The 19071-nt window shown below is 43.7% G+C and overlaps 1 protein-coding gene across 1 annotated transcript in view; it reads right to left on the bottom strand.

Moving 5' to 3' along the window:
* LOC138622003 (gap junction delta-2 protein-like) overlaps positions 1–18718 on the bottom strand; it is a 36193-nt gene extending 17475 nt beyond the window's left edge. The window contains exons 1-3 of the mRNA XM_069700446.1: positions 17256–18718; positions 15344–15400; positions 270–1130 (exon numbers count right to left, since the gene is read on the bottom strand). Of these exons, the coding sequence (XP_069556547.1) occupies positions 270–1130; positions 15344–15400; positions 17256–17326 (989 nt within the window). The 5' untranslated portion in view covers positions 17327–18718. The remainder of the gene's footprint in view (positions 1–269; positions 1131–15343; positions 15401–17255) is intronic.
* Positions 18719–19071: the final 353 nt, after the last annotated feature.

Below are 19071 nucleotides of genomic sequence, written 5' to 3' on the forward strand. Positions count from 1 at the left end.
CAGAACTCTCATGTTGTTAAGCTTTAGGTGTAAGCTTTGATGCAGCAACACAGTTGCCTTTTTAGGAAGGTGAGTTGTCTCTCTCGTGGTGTCAAAAACTCTACTTGGTGAATGAATTCTTCGTCGTGACTGCACACAGTCTGTCTGTGCTCCTGAATAATAATGCAGAGGTGAGTTTTATGTCCTACTGATCAGGGGTCCGGGGCCAGGGAAAAGCTCTTCTCCAAAATGTAAAAGGTCCTCGAGCCCCCAGGCAGAGAAGCCTCTGTCAGACGTAGGCTGACTCACTGGACTGGGTCCTGCCCAGGTTTGGGGCCTGGGACAGGTGTGAAACATCCTTCTTGCGCACTTCACAAATGGACTTCCTTCGTGCCTGCACTCCTCGCATGGCCGTCTTTATCTTCCTCCAGCCAAGGTGGTTGAGCTCAGCCAGGTTGAGAAGCACGCATATGCCGCTTACTGCAAACATAAAGACCAGAAATACAGTCTTTTCCGTGGGACGGGACACGTAACACTCCACCTCCTTCACACATGGGTAGCGGTCGCACTCAAACATCCCCGGCACGTTGAAGCCGTACAGGAAGTACTGGCCGGCCAGGAAGCCGATCTCCAGCGCGTTGCGGAACACCACCTGGATGACGTAGAAACGGGAGATGCCTTCTTGCCGTCGCACTTTCGAGCTCTTGTGTGTTTGAGGCATGCCTCGGGGTCCGTTAGGGATCTCCTTGACGTCCAAGTCGTGGTCCTCCTTACTGCTGTCGGGGTGCACCAGGATGCCATTGATGTTGCGAGAGTGAAGTTTGCGAGCGTGATGGTCGTGATGGCGACCATGGTGACCGTGACCGTGGTGATCCATGTAAGGATGGAGGAGAGAGTAGCTGCGATCTCGTGCTTTTGCAGACTGATGAACAGAATAGGTGATGAAGCACAAGCTCGGCGTGCACACCAGGATGATCTGAAACACCCAGTAGCGGATGTGCGAGATCGGGAAGGCCTTGTCGTAGCAGGCCTGGTTGCAGCCGGGCTGCATGGTGTTACAGATGAACATGATTTGTTCATCTTCGTACACCTTCTCCCCCACTATGCCGACTATTAGGATGCGGAAAATCACCACCACCGTCAGCAGGATCCTGCAGAGAGATAGAAGGAGAAAGAGAAGGAGAGGGCAGGAAGGGGAGGGGGAGAAGGAGAGAGAGACAACATCAGTACGTGAGGAGAAAATACACAGAAGTTCAGGAAACGCAAAATAATTGCTGGTCTTGGTTCAATATAACCTATGTGGTGAATGGATGTTTGTCGAGTATGTTTTTTTTTTCTTTTATTGGCTTTGAAACCACTTTAGATCAACAGAAAGAAAATAGTTTTCAGGCAAAAAATGTGTGTGTGTGTGTGTGTGTGTGTGTGTGTGTGTGTGTGTGTGTGTGTGTGTGTGTGTGTGTGTGTGTGTGTGTGTGTGTGTGTGTGTGTGTGTGTGTGTGTGTGTGTAAGATTGCACGTGTAATCACTCAGCTGCTGTGACAAACAATACTGCAGGATGGTGGAGTTGTGCTCCAGATAGCATGCACACATCAGGTCACTAATCATAAGAGCCCAAAACACACTCGTCTTCACTGTTGGGCTGAAAACGGAACAACACGTTTGGCAAACACATCACTGATATCAGTGTGTGTGACTGCATGCCAGTGATCGCCATCCACTGATTGGAGGATCAATGTACATCTCTGATCATATTAATCAACGCTTTTCGTCATATTCTGTCATAAATATCTTTTGTTGTAGTAAAGCTCATTGATAAATTTGAATTTGCTGTGCAAATGAGGTTTTTGTCTCATTGTTGACATCCACGTGAGGGAAGACGTGTTTAGATGTGCAACAGTACGCATATCAAAAAAAGTGCGATACCTCAAATATACTAAAATGTCTGTTAAATCTCCAGAGGAGAGTTGATTATCAGTAACTTACTGCTGAACCATACAGCTAGCGTGTTTTTAAAACTGCGAGGACATCCCATAGTGCATCATTAGTTCATTGCTGCAGAGAGAGCTGTGTCCAGGGACCGGTGAATCGAGAGAGTCGTGCAGCTGCTTTTCAAAGCCTCTGAGAGACTGGTGTGCTGTACTGTTATCTTCTGGTGTCGATCCAGCATTGGACACTGCGGAGGAGGACTGGGGCTTTAGGGGCTGCACTGTCAGCTCTTTCTAATGAGTGAGGAAAGCCTGCGCATCGTGGGGCTCCCTGGTATGTATGCCACAATGCAGTAGATGTGTACGCTCCCCGTGCAGACGAGCCATTTACTTGGAACACACTTGTGTCCGAGCACAAAAGGACCACCCAAGGCAACTGAAGGGACAGAGATAAATGGGAGGAGGCCCCTGGTGGATTAGAACAACTGGGATAAATGGCAGCTAGGTGGGAGAATAGCCTTTAAGGTGATGTAAAGTGATACGATTCCTGTGCATTTTAAATATGCACACGAAAAGCTGGTCTTTTGCTCTGTTATTTTAATCTACAAATCATATTAAATGAGACTCCATAGTTTGTCTTTTAATGAGGATTGAAAAATGCCCACGCACCTTCCCTGGCCAGTTACCACAACAACCTGTGAATTACTGACAAGGTAAAGATCAGGAAGCAAGTGCAGGGTTGTAGAAAATGTGTGCCGACATCAGGTATGGAGGACAGAATAGTGTCAAATGTTTGATAAGTTACCTTGTTAAAGCCCAGCGGAAGACGGGTGAAGGTAAGAGCTATAGCATGGGAACATGTGCTAACGTGAAATAGACCTAAAATAGAGCAGAGCGCTGCTGCAGGACTGTTCCTGCTCCACCTGCGTATACATCCCTGTGTGTGTGGTTTTTTTTTTTGTGTGAGAAAGACAGACACGAGGACACAGAGACAAAGAGGGAGAGTCAGCCATGTGTGTGACTTGTGCAAAATGGCAAACATGTCCAGCCGCCTGTGCTCGGAGCAGCTGCGAGTGCATCCGCTACACTGCCTTTCAGTGGGTCTGAAAACACAGCAGAATTAAACTACTCTGCACCTTAGGTCTTCCAGAAGTTACACGCAGGTCCTGTTTTTGTAATTTACATAAAGATTTTCAGTCAATATCTGATCCTTTGCAGCGCACCTGATGTGTGTCTGCCTTCGCTGGTGGTATGACAGCAGTGGATTTGACCGAAGGGCTGATACTGATGGTTCCCTGCATCTGCATTGATGGTTTTCTCTCTCACAAGGAGTCACTGACGCGTACTGCTCACTGAGATGGAAATCTGTGGTCGACGCTGCTCATTTATATGCAAATATTTGTTTAGATAATATTGGAAAAAGGACTAACTCATGTTCAGTGTCGGTGTGAGGATCTGCAGTGCTGGATGCTGATTTAAAACTACATGACAGGCTGGAGAACAGCTTACAGTATGTCTGCATTACTGTGTGTTTCTACTCGAGGTCTGCTTCTTCTCATCTCACTGATAATTAACGAAATGTCACAAAGTCTGTCAGCTATCCACGTGTCTGGTTTTAAAATAAATTTTAGTATTAATAGATGGTTTGTGAAGAATAAAAATGCATGCAACAACTTGGTATCACCATTTTGCAAGCTGCTAACAGTCTTCACGTAATATGTTCTGGGCAGACCAGAACTGTGTATTCCCAACACACCAGACGGTACTAAGGCTCGTCCAAGTCCAAGGTCCAAGGCTCGTTGTAGTGGCAGTCTGCACCCACGAGAGTCCATTCTGATTATTTCTTACTGACTTTTTGTGCATTCATTTTTGTCTGTTTAGCACCCTTTAAACTCAATTTAATAAAGCATAAAGTTGCCAAAATACCAAAAAATGACACGTGACAATAAAGTTTTTCAAATTCAGACCACCCAAAATGTTATTATAGAACAGTTCAACGTTCTAAAAGATTTCACTATTCACGCACGCAAAAACAAAGAAATGTCAGATGTAAAACTACAATACACTCTTTAAATTAAGATATTTTATGCTAACTCATTTTGTGCTCCACATCAGCCCTTTCAACTGGTTTTCTCAGCTTCTCGATATGATATACTATAAATAAAGTTATGTTACTTCAAATTAAATACGCTCTGTGTATTCACTGATGGACAGACTTTAGATGGTCACACTACAAATGTGACATTTGGCGAGTGGACTGATCCTGTTTCTACAGGATTCGTTGCTTCAGATACTTTCACACAGACCAACAGTAACAATGTATTTGAGCATCACGTGTTTATCATCATTATCTTTTCTCTGGTGTTAATCTGTGCTCATGTTTGTGATTGCTCATGTGGTGACTAAAAAAAATATCCAGGATTTTATAACAAACAAGCAGAGACATTTCACATGTTCATTTCTATATGAACCTTTAACCACCGGCATCCTGCCAGATAAAAGCCTGTGTGCATTTCTTCCAAGTATATGAGTTGCTGTGGGCTCATTAAATGCAGCATAAACAGCTGATATGGATTAGTTGATAATATGGACTGCAGAGAATAACCCTTCATGTTATTTTGAAATGCGACACCGTGTGTGATTGCAGATTTCCTACTGCAGCTTTGTTGACCTCAACCGAAAGAACTTTGAGACTTTGTTTAGTAGTGCTGTATTGCGGCTATTTGGTCATTCAGTCAGTACCTATGCATTTTTTTGTCATTAAAAAAAATCCCCAAGACATTGCATGTATTGAGCGTTGTGTGTGTGTTTCCAAGTGTGCATCTATTTGTGTGTGTGTGTGTGTGTGTGTGTGTGTGTGTGTGTGTGTGTGTGTGTGTGTGTGTGTGTGTGTGTGTGTGTGTGTGTGTGTGTGTGTGTGTGCACTCTACTGCTGGATAACAGGATAATCAGCACGGGGCAGATTGCTGCATTAGCAGAAAGCAGCGCACGGAGGTTATCTGCAAACATCAGTGTTTTAAGTCCTGCGGAGTAACTAGCCAATACTGAAAGTTAGAGGAGACCGTGGCAGGACAGCCCGCAGGCCTGAACCTGCAGAATATTCAATAACCATCATAAATGATGAAGACGATTTTTAGAATTTTAAGTATCTTCAGCCCGACGGGAGTATGAAAAAAAAAATCACTTGCTGAGAAGGTGAAAAAGATTCAGGCATTAAGACACATTCTTTTTTAATCACCTGGTTCCTTTAACCAAAAGTTCCTTAAATGGTTGGGTAAATTATCTCCCACGACAGTCACCACTCATCAGCTCTTTTAGCTGCGTGCTCCCTGGAAGACCTGCTTCAAGCTAAGAATAATCCTCATATTTTTGGAGACGTACATCCCTCCACTGTCCGAGATTTGAAAGAATATTAATCCTGTCTGCGTCTCTAGATTGTGAAACTTCTTATGTAGCTGTCATTTTCTTCTGCTGCATCTCTGACAGCTGACATTTTCATAAAGTGCAAAGACCAACCGCAGCTCATGGACATCTTAACGTTAATGTCTCAGGAGACGAGTGGAGGAAGTAAAGACAAGGACATTGTGTTTCTACGCTTCAAACTGATCTGTAAGCAGCTGATCGACCTGTAAGATTGTGTGTATAGTGTAATAGCTGCTCTTCAGCTGGTGTGACGGCTGGACATGCAAGCTCTGTCTTTCCCAGAGGCTTTCGCACACACACACACACACACACACACACGCACGCACGCACGCACGCACGCACGCACGCACGCACGCACACACACACACACACACACACACACACACACACACACACATGCACACACACACACATATGCTCATTCATACAGCAGCTGCTGCCGCCAGCCTCCAGGGAGAGCAGTGGCCCTGAGCACAAGAGCAGATGCATCAGAAAACACAAACACACACACACACTTGCTCTCACACACAATAAATCCTGCTTTTACAGTATATGAGTCAAAAGTAACTGACGTATGAGGATGGAGATCTGCACATGTAGGCGGCCAGACAGGCCTCTGAAGGACTGGATAAGTGCACGATTATCTGTGCAGAGACCCAGGGTAAAAATATTCTTCCCACCCATACACTCTTAATAATAATCTCCACTGATTGCTGATGGCGGCACATAATGAGTAAAGACCTTAGCAGGCCCAGAAATTAGGCAGCTTAATGATCGGAGTTGAGACGTTTCTTTCCTCCCGCCCCTTATCACGGCTCCCCTCTCAAACTATTTTAATAGTTTAAAGTCTTGCCCACACATCAGGCTGACGTGCACGACTGCCTGCAGTGCCCCTGAGAGTCAGTGTGACGAATATTTTAAGCTGAACGTGTCTGCCATCAGCTGCGGAGGCTCACTTACTCCTGGCTTCTTGAGATGTTTTACAGGGTGTAAAACATAAATGGTTTAAGAATAGATTTGTATCATTAAATTTTTTTTGACTGAAATCAGAAAGGTCTTTTCATTCTGTTAAGCTTCAAAACAAATGTAATTACATCACTTGCTCGTTCAACATCTCAGAGAGATTTGGCTTCCAGCTGGTTTCAGCAATAAAGGAGGAAACAGAGAAAGTTAATTGGGGGAGACTCTACAGGTATCTGTGGATAATTATACGTTGACTGAGAGACATCAACAAGATCTGAGCTCTTATATAACAGCTTTATTAAAATAATGAGACTGCGCTAAAGTCTTTAGATGCACAGGGTTTTTGTTTCATAAACAAAACTGCTCTGCTGAAACAAGTAATACTACAATCTTGGAAAGCTGGAGGAGATTGTGTTTGAAATTCCACAGACAACTTTTCTATTAACCTGCTGCGCAGCCTAACCATGCGAGATGCTGATGCCGTGCACACCAGATGAAGCTTTTCCTCTGTCCAATTTGACTAAAATTAAGCCTTTAATCTAAAATTACCCTTTCATCTCAATTCAAGCTACGGGAGGCAAACATTATGCACGAGTATTTTTCTTTCTGAAATAACATGAAAGCTGAAAATCTTCGAATGAAAGGTATCAGCATTTTCCTTCAGATACCAGCAAGCGCATTTTGCTGATTGCATCAATATATAATTTCAGAATATTCCACGAATCACATCGCAACTATTCAGTATTTGGAGTAAAGACAAATTCTACACAACTGAGTCGAATAGAAAAATAAAAGTAGGAGATTGGATTTGAGTCAGTGCAAAACATAAAGTAGTAAAATGTATCTGCAGAAAGGTTGTATTATAGATGGATGTTGTATCTAAAATTGAGGGGCTTTTGATGGAGGACTCAGCCTCTGAAATAATTTCATTTTTCAGCGAGACACAGATTAGCCTGGGGTTGGCCTCACTCAGTGACTCCCATCAGCTCACTCGCTTTCTTTTTATCAGTACATCTTTTTTGTTGAAGAAGAAAACAAGAGGACCTTAACTGGAACAAATTTACTCTGTATGCAGCACTCAAATTAAATTGAACATTAATTTGAAATGGTATCGTTCAGCATTTTGCATCATACCTTTACCTCAGTTAGAAAACTCCCAATATGCATTAACTCTGTTGCACCTCTGCGATGTGTTTGGACTGCAGGAACCTTTGTTTTAGGAGTAGCTGCAGGAAAAAATAAACTGCGTCTGTCTCTGAATTTGTGGAAAATCCATCATGAATATACATCTGAATAAATCAATAGATTATATGAATTAATAATGAAACTTATCATGTTTTTAATGTATTCATATTAACCAGCAGCACATAGGACTGCCATGACTCCGCCTCCTCAGTCATATTGGTCACCGACTCGGCTGACTTGGCAATGCCCCACTTGGCCAGCTTGTGTAGAATAGAGTCGAAGATGGAGGAAATCAAGTAAGTAGATATAAATCTGACCTGACATGAACAATGACATGTTCATAATTGTGTTTCTTCTGAATGAGGCTTCGCACAAAATATATTTCCATCACACTGTACTGTATGTCAGGTCTCGATTAAAAAACGTTTTTGACCTAAACAAGTGAATATGCAGAAATGAAAGAAAAGCAACTACTGTCAGTTTCGGTCTTTGTCCAGTCATGCTGATGAGCAGATTGTGTTCTTATATTTATAAAAATCCAAATTATAGTTGATTGGATAACACCACTACTTACTGGAAATTTGTATAATGTCTCATATCCATGTTTTGATTTCACACCTAAAAAATACCATTCATCAGCAGCTTAGATTCCTAATATTTCAAACAAAGTGACATAAAATTACTTTTACTAAGTGCTTTAAAAGGTTAGTTTTGGTGCAAAATATCTGTGCTATTAAAGTGTACCCACTACATGAGGTCAGTAAACAGAACCTTTACTAAATGCAAATGCTGATTAGATGGTGAGATTGGATTGTGAAGTTTTTTTTATCAAATAAACTGTGTGGGAGTTTAAAAAAATATTATTTGATTTTTGGACACCAGGCAGCAGGATGTAACACACTATTGATATCAACCATTGTCAACTTATAAACATAAAAATGGGGAACATGTGGTCTACTTACAGCAAATACAGAGCAGCATAAAGCTTGAGTTAGAGTTGTGTCTCTGGCCACCTGACAAAGACTCCTTCTTGTTTTAGCTCCGTTTTTGGTTTCCATTAAGTGAGAGACATACTGTGTCTGGCTAGTTATCGCGAGTCACTTACTTTGTCATTTTGCCATTTGGTGCTAAGCAGGAAGTTTAACATACAGCCACCTGCAGCTGGAAATTACGTTGATGAGAGCGGCGGAGGGTAAATCAAAACAAAAAAGTTACAGACTGTGAAACCAAAACAGTTTGCTGAAAGACACTAAAATGCTTTGTAGGTTGAGGGAAGCTGCAGACCCAGGTGCTAATTGTCGGTGGGTCCATCGATCTTTCACGCATGGATCCTTTGTTAATTTAAAGATTTGATTAGTGTAGCTTTAAAACATCTATTTCTAAATTTAAAAGGTATTTATCATCAGATGTAAAGTAAGCTGTTGTTGCTGTTATGGCAACCATCTCTGTGGAAGTCAGTTCTCATTCCCAGGGTGTTTCCTACTGCCATTTTGTCAAGGCTGTTGGCTTCAAAAAGATGTTCACAAGGTTCCCTTTGGGATGTAAAACATATGCACATAGTACCTTATGTGTTATGCACCATGACGAGCCGGGTTGAAGGTCATGTGTCGAAGTACAAATGGGGGTAAAGTCCATTTGGGGTTGTTTGATGGAACAAACCCAGGACTTTATCCTGGGAGACGTGTGACATAGAAAAAAAAAAAATCGAATTGGGATTGGAGAAGTTACGTAGTGTATCTAACCTGTGTAATGTACAGTTGTGCATTAAGTAACTTTAAAAAAAAAAAAAGTATGTAATGTTATTTAGGTAAAAGTACTTTTTCTAACCCAAACTGTGATTTTTTTTTTCTCCAAACCCTAATCATGTGGTTTTTGGTGCTTAAATGCAAGTCACCTTGTGCGTGTATATGAGATGTGAACGACTTTTATAAAACGGCAGTATTTGATGCCTTCCATCACACCTTTAATTTGATTTGCCACCAGTTATTCTTTTATTTTATTTATTTATCTCTATTTTGAGTAAATTTGGTACCCAATGTGAATTTGAATCATCAATCTACACTGAGACTATAAGCACAATGACAAGATGGTTCACTGATACAGAAACACTTTCAGGCTGCAGTCAGTGCAATTTATTCTGCACATTCATGAACTCCCGTTTAATATATGTTTTAATTTGGAGAACACAGGAAAATGTGTTTGTTATGAATGAGGATGTGTTTTGTTGTGCGTGTTTTCCCGCCCAGGCTGCCAGCCTGCATTATGTGCATCAGGTGTAAAAGTGTGTGTATGGAAATAGGAGAGGGATGTGATCGGTCGACCAGCTGTCTGTTCTCCGTGCTCATTGGCTCCTGTCAGATGACAACTCACTATATAATGGGAGCTCCACTCATCTCCTGCCTCTCCCAACTGGCTATACCTGTATTAGGAGTTTAAAGGAGCAGGCTGACATTTCTTTTTATTGTGTTCTCCTACTTTTGTTTTAGTTCGGAGGCTGAGGCACTGTATTGCACTTTGGTTTCATAGATTATGTTCGGCTATCAATGATGACTTGTCGTTATTTTGTCCTTTTCACACCCTGAAGCTGAAGCCTATCTCTATCAATAAAAAAGAACAAAGATAATAGTTCCCTAACACCAACACAAACCCGAACAAATCTCTCTCATCTGTTGTTCTTTGGGGAAAACGGGTCGCTGTCGTGCGCATATCAAGTACTGCAAAGAAATTGACTGTGTTGCCTAATATTCTCTTTATTTTTCAAATGAACCTTTATTGTTTCTTGATGAAATATTACTGAGCACATTTGACTCTGTGATACATGGTTTTGTGTTCACTGGACTACAATAAGGATTTGTCCATATCAACTCGTAAAAACGTAACAAATCGTGTCCTAATTAATATTTTTCATCACATATGGTGAAGCATGGGGAATAAAGAACATTTAAGCTTGTGCACAGAGAAACATTACACACTCGGCACACACCCCTGATGTGTTGCTGAGTTGAATAATAGCCTGCGTTGAATGAAAGCTGAGCTCAGCTTTACTGGTAAAATCCCCCTTGTCAAACAGTATAATCAATAACATTCAACAGCAGGGATTGCTGCACAAATAAACTAATGACAACTCTAGATGTTCAGAAAAATGGTTCTATTTGAGAGACATCCTCGCTGCAGGATGATTGATCACTTATCCCGCCAAATGCTGGGATATTGACGCCATTGTTTTGCTTTGCAACACAATCTTCTCTGACGGTATAGATTTTATTCAGGGCAATGGCTATTAATGATACATGAAGTGTATTCTGGTTTAATATTAGACTGGATGATGCCCTCGATTCAAGCAGAGCATTACTACATCTCAAATTATTTTGGGAGAACTAGGGTGCCCTTCTCTAAGTAGGGTGCCTCCTTCTTGTGGATATCCTGACCCATTTAGGCAAAGTGGAGAGAATGTGTCCGTGAACGTGAACAACTTTAGGGCAAAGAGGATAACATTGTCTGTATTTATATTTTAGTGCCAACAAACAAAGATGTGGATATAAAACCTTTCAGGACTCTCCATACGAGTGTGAATGTTTTTTAAACTGGATAAACAAGAACAACAAAGTATTTTATGTACCACTTTATCCACTGCATTAAAGAGCTAGTCAATTTTGCATACATTTTTAATGAATGACTTGACATCAGTTGTAATTTGCAACAAGAGCCACATAACATTTTATGGTTTATATTGTTCAAGTGGTGAGTAATATATGATAAATAATAGATTATTTAACTCTGTTATGCAGGAAGAAAACAAATATCAGGTAAATTGATGTAAAAATTTAAGTGTACATAAATTAAATGACACCAAAACTCAATTTTCAAAAATAACTATTAATCTGATTGAAGAGCAGGTTTATAAAATTGAATGTAAAAAGCATAAAGATTCATTTGCTTCCAGAACAGCGAGCTTCTCCCTCTCATTAAAGGTCCTGTTTATTAAGCCAAACCTGGATTGCTGTGTTTGCGCAGAAAGTACATGTTGCATGTAATTTCTCAGAAAGGCTTCAACTTCACCTTTTGCAGGAGCTGACAAAAAAAAAAAAAAAAAAAAAAAAAAAAGGGCTGGTGTATTTTTAGCAAGCCTCATCAATGCAGAGGACACATATTGAGTTTGTGTGTGTGTGCAGGCTGTTTCCTCAGCAGCAGGGTCAGTCAGCAGCTCCAGAGGAAGGAGCTCTGACACAAATTCTCGTTACTAAACCTCTGCAGAGAGGAAACTTTTCTTCCTTCCTCTGTTCCCCTCCTCCTCTAAACCTTTTTTGTTCTGCCTCTCCAGCTCCCTTCATCTCCTCTCTATCCATCCGACAACCTTTATTATTTTATCTTCCTCAGATCGCTCTCCGTTATCTCTCTCTCTCTCTCTCTCTCTCTTTTTATTTTTTTGCTCTACTTGTCTTTGGCGCTGACCTCACTACAGCACTGCAGTCTCGGGGAAGATGCATCAAGGGGAAGATGCATCAACTCACTTCCTTTCTCTCTTCCTTCCTACCTGCAAGGTATAAACCTCAAACCCAAAGGCGTCATCCTCTCACGGTCGAGCGCATGTTTTTTATCATGCACACCCGAGGTCTGCAAAACAGCTGAGCACCAAATGTGACAGAAAATAATGTTTTACGTCACGTTTTAATTGGTGAATAGTAGGCTTTTTTTTTTTTTATGCCCTTAGGTATAATGTGTTTAAATGTATTATAATAATAGGTAATAATTCGATTTTTATGGTTATGTATTTGGGGCAGTTCTACATAACTGACATCACACATGGAAAAAATGATGGGTCACGAAGATAAATGGCCCTTGATGTTCAGTTGTTTGCTGTGTTACGTGGACAAATCTAGTTTTGGCAGATTAGCAAAGTATACAAGCTGGTTGTCTGTCTGACTGGAGTAAACAGTTTTATTTGCATGAGATTGTATTTTTGTGAAGGTGTTCAAATGTTGGTCTGATAAGGAAGAATAATAGATAGAAGATAAAGAAAAATAAATGAAAAACTAAGGCAACATTTTCCCTGTGAATATTTTTACATGTGATTATGTTCTAAAGGGCTTCAGGAGACCTATCAGCAAATCACAGTCAGACAGTTTGATATTTGTTACAAGCTATTTTTATGCATTATAAAAAAAAAAAAAAGTATTGACTTGTAAAGTGTCATTTCAATTAATTAAAACGTGTACAAAACTGTGAGATATATAAGACAACTACGAACATTATCAAGGCTGCTCGTGTCACGTTTTACACAGCGACAGCTGTGCGGTCGGCATATCAACATGAAAACGTTTGATTAAGTTTGGGGACGACAATCAGTCGTGTCATGTAGAGATATAAAACGTGTGGCACACAGGGCACAGAGCTAACTCCATTGGAGTACTCTGCACTGCAAATTTTGACCAAGTAAACCACAAAAACTTGTGTAAGATCGTATTTTTACTTTTTTTTTTTTTTTTTTTTTTTACACAAAAAGCTACAGTTCTGTCATAACCTGTTGGAACACCACCTCTGCCCGTCACGAGCAGAAACTCAATACATGTCCTTAATTAACAGATGGAGTGAGACAGGTTGAGACGCTTTACAGGACGTACTAAAGTGTCGCTTATCTAATGCTGGAAGCACCGGGGGTCTTTATAACTGTGAATATACAGTAAATGTGGTTTGGATTCGAGAAGGAGGTTTAATGCAGCCTTGACAATGCTTTCTCTCACTGTGTCATCATGATTACAGTCATTGGTTATCCATGCACATACTGTACATTGCCCAGTTAGAAGTCAAGCTTATGGAGACCACAACACACAACATGAATCTTTGAACGAGTCACAATATGCAAGGCACCTGTGGTTAGTCAGAGGCACAGAAGCAACTCTCAGTTTGTCTGTCTCTTTCAAACACCATAATTAAGCTAACCTATGCCACCGCATGGAGTCCGTTTCTATTTTTTTTTAACACCGCTCTGCGTGCCGAGGCTAATTATCTATCCTATGCCAGGGCGTAGGTTAGCTTAAAACCTACAATTAAGGAGCAGCTTAATTGTAGCTTGATAAAGACAGTCCAGACGTTCGACGATACCATCCGACAAGAGTCTCATGGTGGAACGACATCCTCAAAAAAAAAAAAAAAAAAAGATGACTGACATGCAACCACGTTCCAAAGTTTTGATGCAGGGGGAGACGTTTCAGCCACGGGGGGGGGAGACATCGCCGTTCTCTTACTTTGGAACCGCATCCTTTCAACTGCAAAGCGCACGCATGCACAACTCTTTTGACAAAAAAAAAAAAAAAAAAAAAAAAAAGTTAACGACACACAAGGCTGAACATCCCGCCGGCGGTGCCATCGAGCGGTTGCCGCATGCTCCGGCCGCACCCCGGCGAAGTGCGAGGACTTTCACAATGCACAACAAAGTGCGACGGACCGCCGCCCGACCACGCCCCAACCGGGGGCCGTTGGGGCGTGGTCGGGCGGCGCGACAGACTCGAACCTTTCAACCCGTAGAGGTCAGTGCAACAATTTGGACTCCACGCGTTGGTTTCGCGTGGAGTTGCCCGTCAACGATCCAGGGAGGCACCTTTGCGGCGCAAATCTGCGCCAGTGGTGAACAATTCTCCAACTTGCCGGTACATCCAGAAAAACATCGTTCTTGTGATGTAAATGTTAAGTGTCATTGATTTCCTGACCATGCAGACACATGCTTAGGGTTAGGAATCAAGTCGTTATTCTTTAGTGGGTTTTTTTTTGTGTTCTTGCTGAGATTGCCCGGCGATGTCTACTGTCTAAAAAAAAAAAAAAAAAAAAAGCCTTTCGATAGCTAAAAAAGCAAAACCAGACCACCACTTAAAAATAAATTGCTCCACGCTAACCCAAAAGTCTGTCTGTTCAAACTGCTTAAGAATTTTCTACATTTTTTTTTTTTTTTAAATCATTTCTTCCTGCAATCGAGCTAACTGAAAGGGTCAAAACAAAACAAAACAAAAAAGGGCTTGGAAAAGGGGGGGGAAAGGAAATTCAGGGACCTACAACCGAAAATGCTCCCAAACACTGTGCAGGGTGACCCCGAAAGACAACGTTTCTCGGCTCGCGCGACAGAGACGGGCGGGGCGGGGAAGCGGCTGACGTTACAGCTGATGCTCCGGGGGTCGACTTAGAGAGCCCCGTAGGACGAACCCGGTCCGAGGGAAGCCGAACGCGTCGGGATCATTTACAAAAGCATCTCACTGTATTCAGCGCAGCGGCGCGGACCTGCGGATTTGGCACGAGGGGGGATTTCTTTTTTTTTTTTTCTTTCTCACTCGCTCGTAGTTATCGTTCAACTATCTGACGTCGCTTTGAAAAAGGTTTGACGCGGTGACGCGGTCTGTCGCGTAACAAACAAAAGACTACTCTGAATCGATCCATTAAAAAAAAAAAAAAAAAAAAAACGCCGCTCGGTTTACTGAACACATTTGAGGTATTCGGTGAACCCTTTTTAATGTCAGCCAGTGAAGTGCATGATCAACAAATGAGCTCGAATGAAGCGTTGAAGAAGAAACCCTCGCGTCATCCGAGTTCTCCTTATGACTTTTGAAAGAGGTAGCAGACAAATTGAGAGTTGCTTCTGTGCCTCTGAGAAACTGCAGGCGGCTTGAATCACCCGGAAGATTAATTCCCAGCAGTCTTTGTGCCCCGTGCACGTGCGCAGGGTATCGGTGATTCGGCCGCCGGGGCTGGATTTTAAAGCTGCATTAAGTCGATTTTTGACCACTAGGGGGCGGAAAGACTCCGAAACAAGTTCACAACAGTTCGCGTCTGGCTTATCAAGTGGTTACGGCTAACACGTTAGCAAACAGTTGCCTACTCACATATCCAGCAGAAACAGAGCAACACGGACATCCCTTTGGTCTCCTTTTTCTGGCCACCTGTTGAATGTAATTCCAATATTCACTGGCGTTTAGCCCTCGTTCGGACTTCCAGCTCATGACAAAAAATATGTCTCTTTTTGGCGTTGCTAATGTCCCCGACTTCCTTCCCCAGTTCCTTCGGCTTGTTGCCATTTTCGCGCCGGGCCGTTAGCGTGCGGCTGGCTCGCTTCGGCCTCTGCGCCGGGAGCTGTTGCCCACGTTCGCGTACGAGCCAGCGCTGTTTCGGTTTTGTTCGCTCAGAGAACCAAAACAATGACCTAAAAGTGGCTGAAAGCTGTGTCGAGCTTCAGAGCGGGACGCTGGTTCTCGGTGGTAGCAACAGAACTATCGATCCCATAGGTGGGAGGGAGTCATGTGATTAAATGATACAGAAATATTGCTTAATGCATCTTTTAAAATCAGGTCAACATGCAGGTTTTCGTTCCATCGGAGGACTAAACCAGGTGATTTCTCAAAGCACTTTCTACCACAGGGGAAGAACTGACTGAAATGACTTGGTGTAGTTTTTGGTTGGAAGGAAAATCTCCATCATATGTGATTTCAGTTCCCTGATCAACAGAAGTTTTGGCTCACATCATCTCTGTCGCTCTGGTGCCGTTATCATGTCGCTGTTTTGGGGGGATACGGCCTTCTGGCTTCTTTGCACTCATGCAGTGCACAGTGTCTGAACACATGGGCCAATTTTCACTCATTTAACTTCCACACAGGGCAAGAAACACACACACACACACACACACACACACACACACACACACACACACACACACACACACACACACACACACACACACACACACACACACACACACACACCTACTTGCAAAAAGCCAGTGGAGCTGAGAGAAGGTCAGGCCATGCCCTTGTTGCAGACTACCTGTGATTTAGGTTAATGAGCACAGCAGTGCCAACACATTCGCTGTCTTCGTGGTTTTTGTATTTTTAAAAGCAATTTCCAAATTACAAATCTATACATCGAAGCTTTCGCAGGCGAAAGCATGTTGACTCTTCACCTTTCCAAATAGGCATCTCGGCGTGACATTCGGATTGTGTTCAGTAGGTGGAAAATTCCACTTTTGCATTTAATTAATCACACAGAGATGATGTGGAGCACATATTTCACACAGATTTTACAGCATGTCTCCATGGCATTGTCTCCACTGCTAATCAAACTAAAAGTTAATCTGTTCAACTCTCCACCACGAACCATTCTCACGCTAAATGAGGAATGATCTCAGCAGAAGTTAGTGTCAGCTGGTGAGAACAAATTGAATGAACTTTGTTTTAAAAGAGATTTCCTCTCTGAGTTCACAGTCATTTGCTCCCCCTTTGATTCTGCCTTCCACACCTGCTTGCTCACCATCCTTTCATCTTCCGCACCTCTGCTCTCCTCTCACTCCTACTCCCCTCTCCTCCTTCTGTCCTATTGGTCTGTAGCCAACAGCATCAAGCATAATCTATCAATAACTGCGCTATTAGGTAGTATCAGCACAGGAACCTCTCTGAATTAACCATAATGCCAAGTAAAGCCTTCTATTGATTATGTGCAGTGAGTTTATCCCTTAACTAATGATGGGTGTGCAGGAGAAGAGTGAGGAGGGCAGGGAGGAGAAAAGGACGTGGGAGACAGGGAAGACTGTGGAGGATCGTAGAACAGAGGAGAGCACTGGGACAAGTCGTGAGGAAGGGGCAGTGTGTGTGTGTGTGTGTGTGGAGGGGGGGGGGAGCGCTCTGCAGGGATGTCAACTGATCAATACAAAACATGGTGTAGAGTACACAGAAACACCCAGCTCATCAGTGTAAACAAAAGCACAGATACAAAACCAGGCAACAAAACCTTCAATCAGTGTCTTACCTTCCGATCATAGTAGAGTGCTGCTGGACAGCCGCCTCCAGCAGCCTCTCCAAAATGGTCCATTCTCCCATGGTGATGGTGAGGTGGCAGAGCGGTCAGAAGAAACAGTACTTGTGGGGACCGGACCCTTCTTCCTCCCGCGGACTCCTTCTTATTCTTCTTCCTCTCAGGACCAGCCTGCACTCTCGTGGAGCGACGGGGGGAGGGGAGGGGGGGAGGAGGGGGGTACACCGAAACCCCGTCTCACACCAGCCCTCTTTTGACCTCTACACGCTGACCTGGCCGCTCATCAGTCAGTGCGTCTTCGTGTACGAGACTGAGTGTCTTCTGCTGGGCCTGTCCCGCTGTGCCTCTCTTCCTGTTGGAGGAGTGGTGCTGAGCTGATGGCCTCCCCCCTCCTCTCTCCCTCAGTCTATCCCCCTCCCCTGTGCAGTGATGCTTGTCCTCCCCCTGCCGCACCACTCTGCTCTGCGCTACAGCATATGCTATAGCTCACTGTATGACAGCCATGATCACCCTCTCTTTTCCTCTTGCCTCTTCCCGTCCCCCGTTTGCTCTTTTCAACCTCTCTCCTCTTCCTCCTCTGTCCCTGCCTTCGTCTTCCACCCTACCCCCAGGGCACTCCTTGTACTTCAGCTGCACTCCCTGCCATCGCTGCTGCCCTGCGCTCGTCCTTGCATTGTGGAGGATCTCTTGCCTTGGTTGCACCCTTTACTGCTCTAACCTAAACACACTCACACCACATATAGCTGATCCTCCTCGGCTCACCTCAGCGAACAGCACTGTGAACACACAGACACACACACACACTTGCACTCGATGACAGCTCTGAATTCCACTCTCCCACTTCCTAGAGAGGACTGCAGATCCACACCAGCACACGAAGCTCCTGCCTGCTGAATGTCATTTTATGACTGGAGGAATGGTCGCTCCCACATCTCCGAGCGCTACAAGAACCCATAAAAACCTGCATACACACACATACACTCTCTGAGCCGCACACGCAAACACACTGCCACCCAGCCCCTCAGTAATAAATCAGCTGCCTTGCTGCATCCAGTGAGGCTGAACCGAGGCAGTGCGCCGCAGACCTGCTGTCCTGTGTTGTCCTCCTGGCTAATTTCATCACAGTCCAATGCCCAGAGTCATGTCTGCCGCAGAGAGCAGGGACGAAAAGCTGTCCTGTGCAGCCTATTCCTGGGCTCCATCATCTTGCATCTCCCCTCTCTCCCCCTCTCCTCCTGCTCTCCTTCAACCTCCACTCTCTTCCTCCTTCCCCCTCTCCTTTGCTCACGTTCGTGCGCAGATCTCAGTCCTGCCAACTACCTCTGTCTCAAGTGTTCGGTCCCCATCTCAGCTCTGCGCTCTCCTCTCTGTGTCTCTGTGTCTCTTCCTCGTTCATCGCTCTATCTCTGTCACACTCTGCGAGCATGCAACACCCCCCCTCCTCCTCCTCCTCTCACAGATCTGCTCTCTCTCATCCCTCTCGCCTCCATCGCCCTCCCTCCCTCTCTCCCTCCCTTCTTCCCTCCCTCCCTCTCTCCCTCCCTCCCTCCTTCGCTGCCTCCTCTGGTAAATGTGCTTGGATTGCTACCCTGATCGCTGCTTCACTTATGCTTGCAAGAATGCCTCCCACCGTACTGCTGTGTCTGTTTCCTGCCTGATGTTGCACACAAAGAAGATGGATTTGAGGTCTTCTGCCCTGTCTCCACTGCAATCCTTTGTTCCAGGCTGGGAGCTCAGTTGTGTTTCCCGTACACTTCAAATGCTCTCGTCCTCTTTTTTCCTCACTCTGTGCCACACATCATCCAGCCCA

Source organism: Brachyistius frenatus, unplaced genomic scaffold (assembly GCF_029030835.1).
Source record: "Brachyistius frenatus isolate BFR_SWC_R1_liver_20210118 unplaced genomic scaffold, ASM2903083v1 Contig_34, whole genome shotgun sequence".
NCBI classification, from domain to species: Eukaryota; Metazoa; Chordata; class Actinopteri; family Embiotocidae; genus Brachyistius; species Brachyistius frenatus.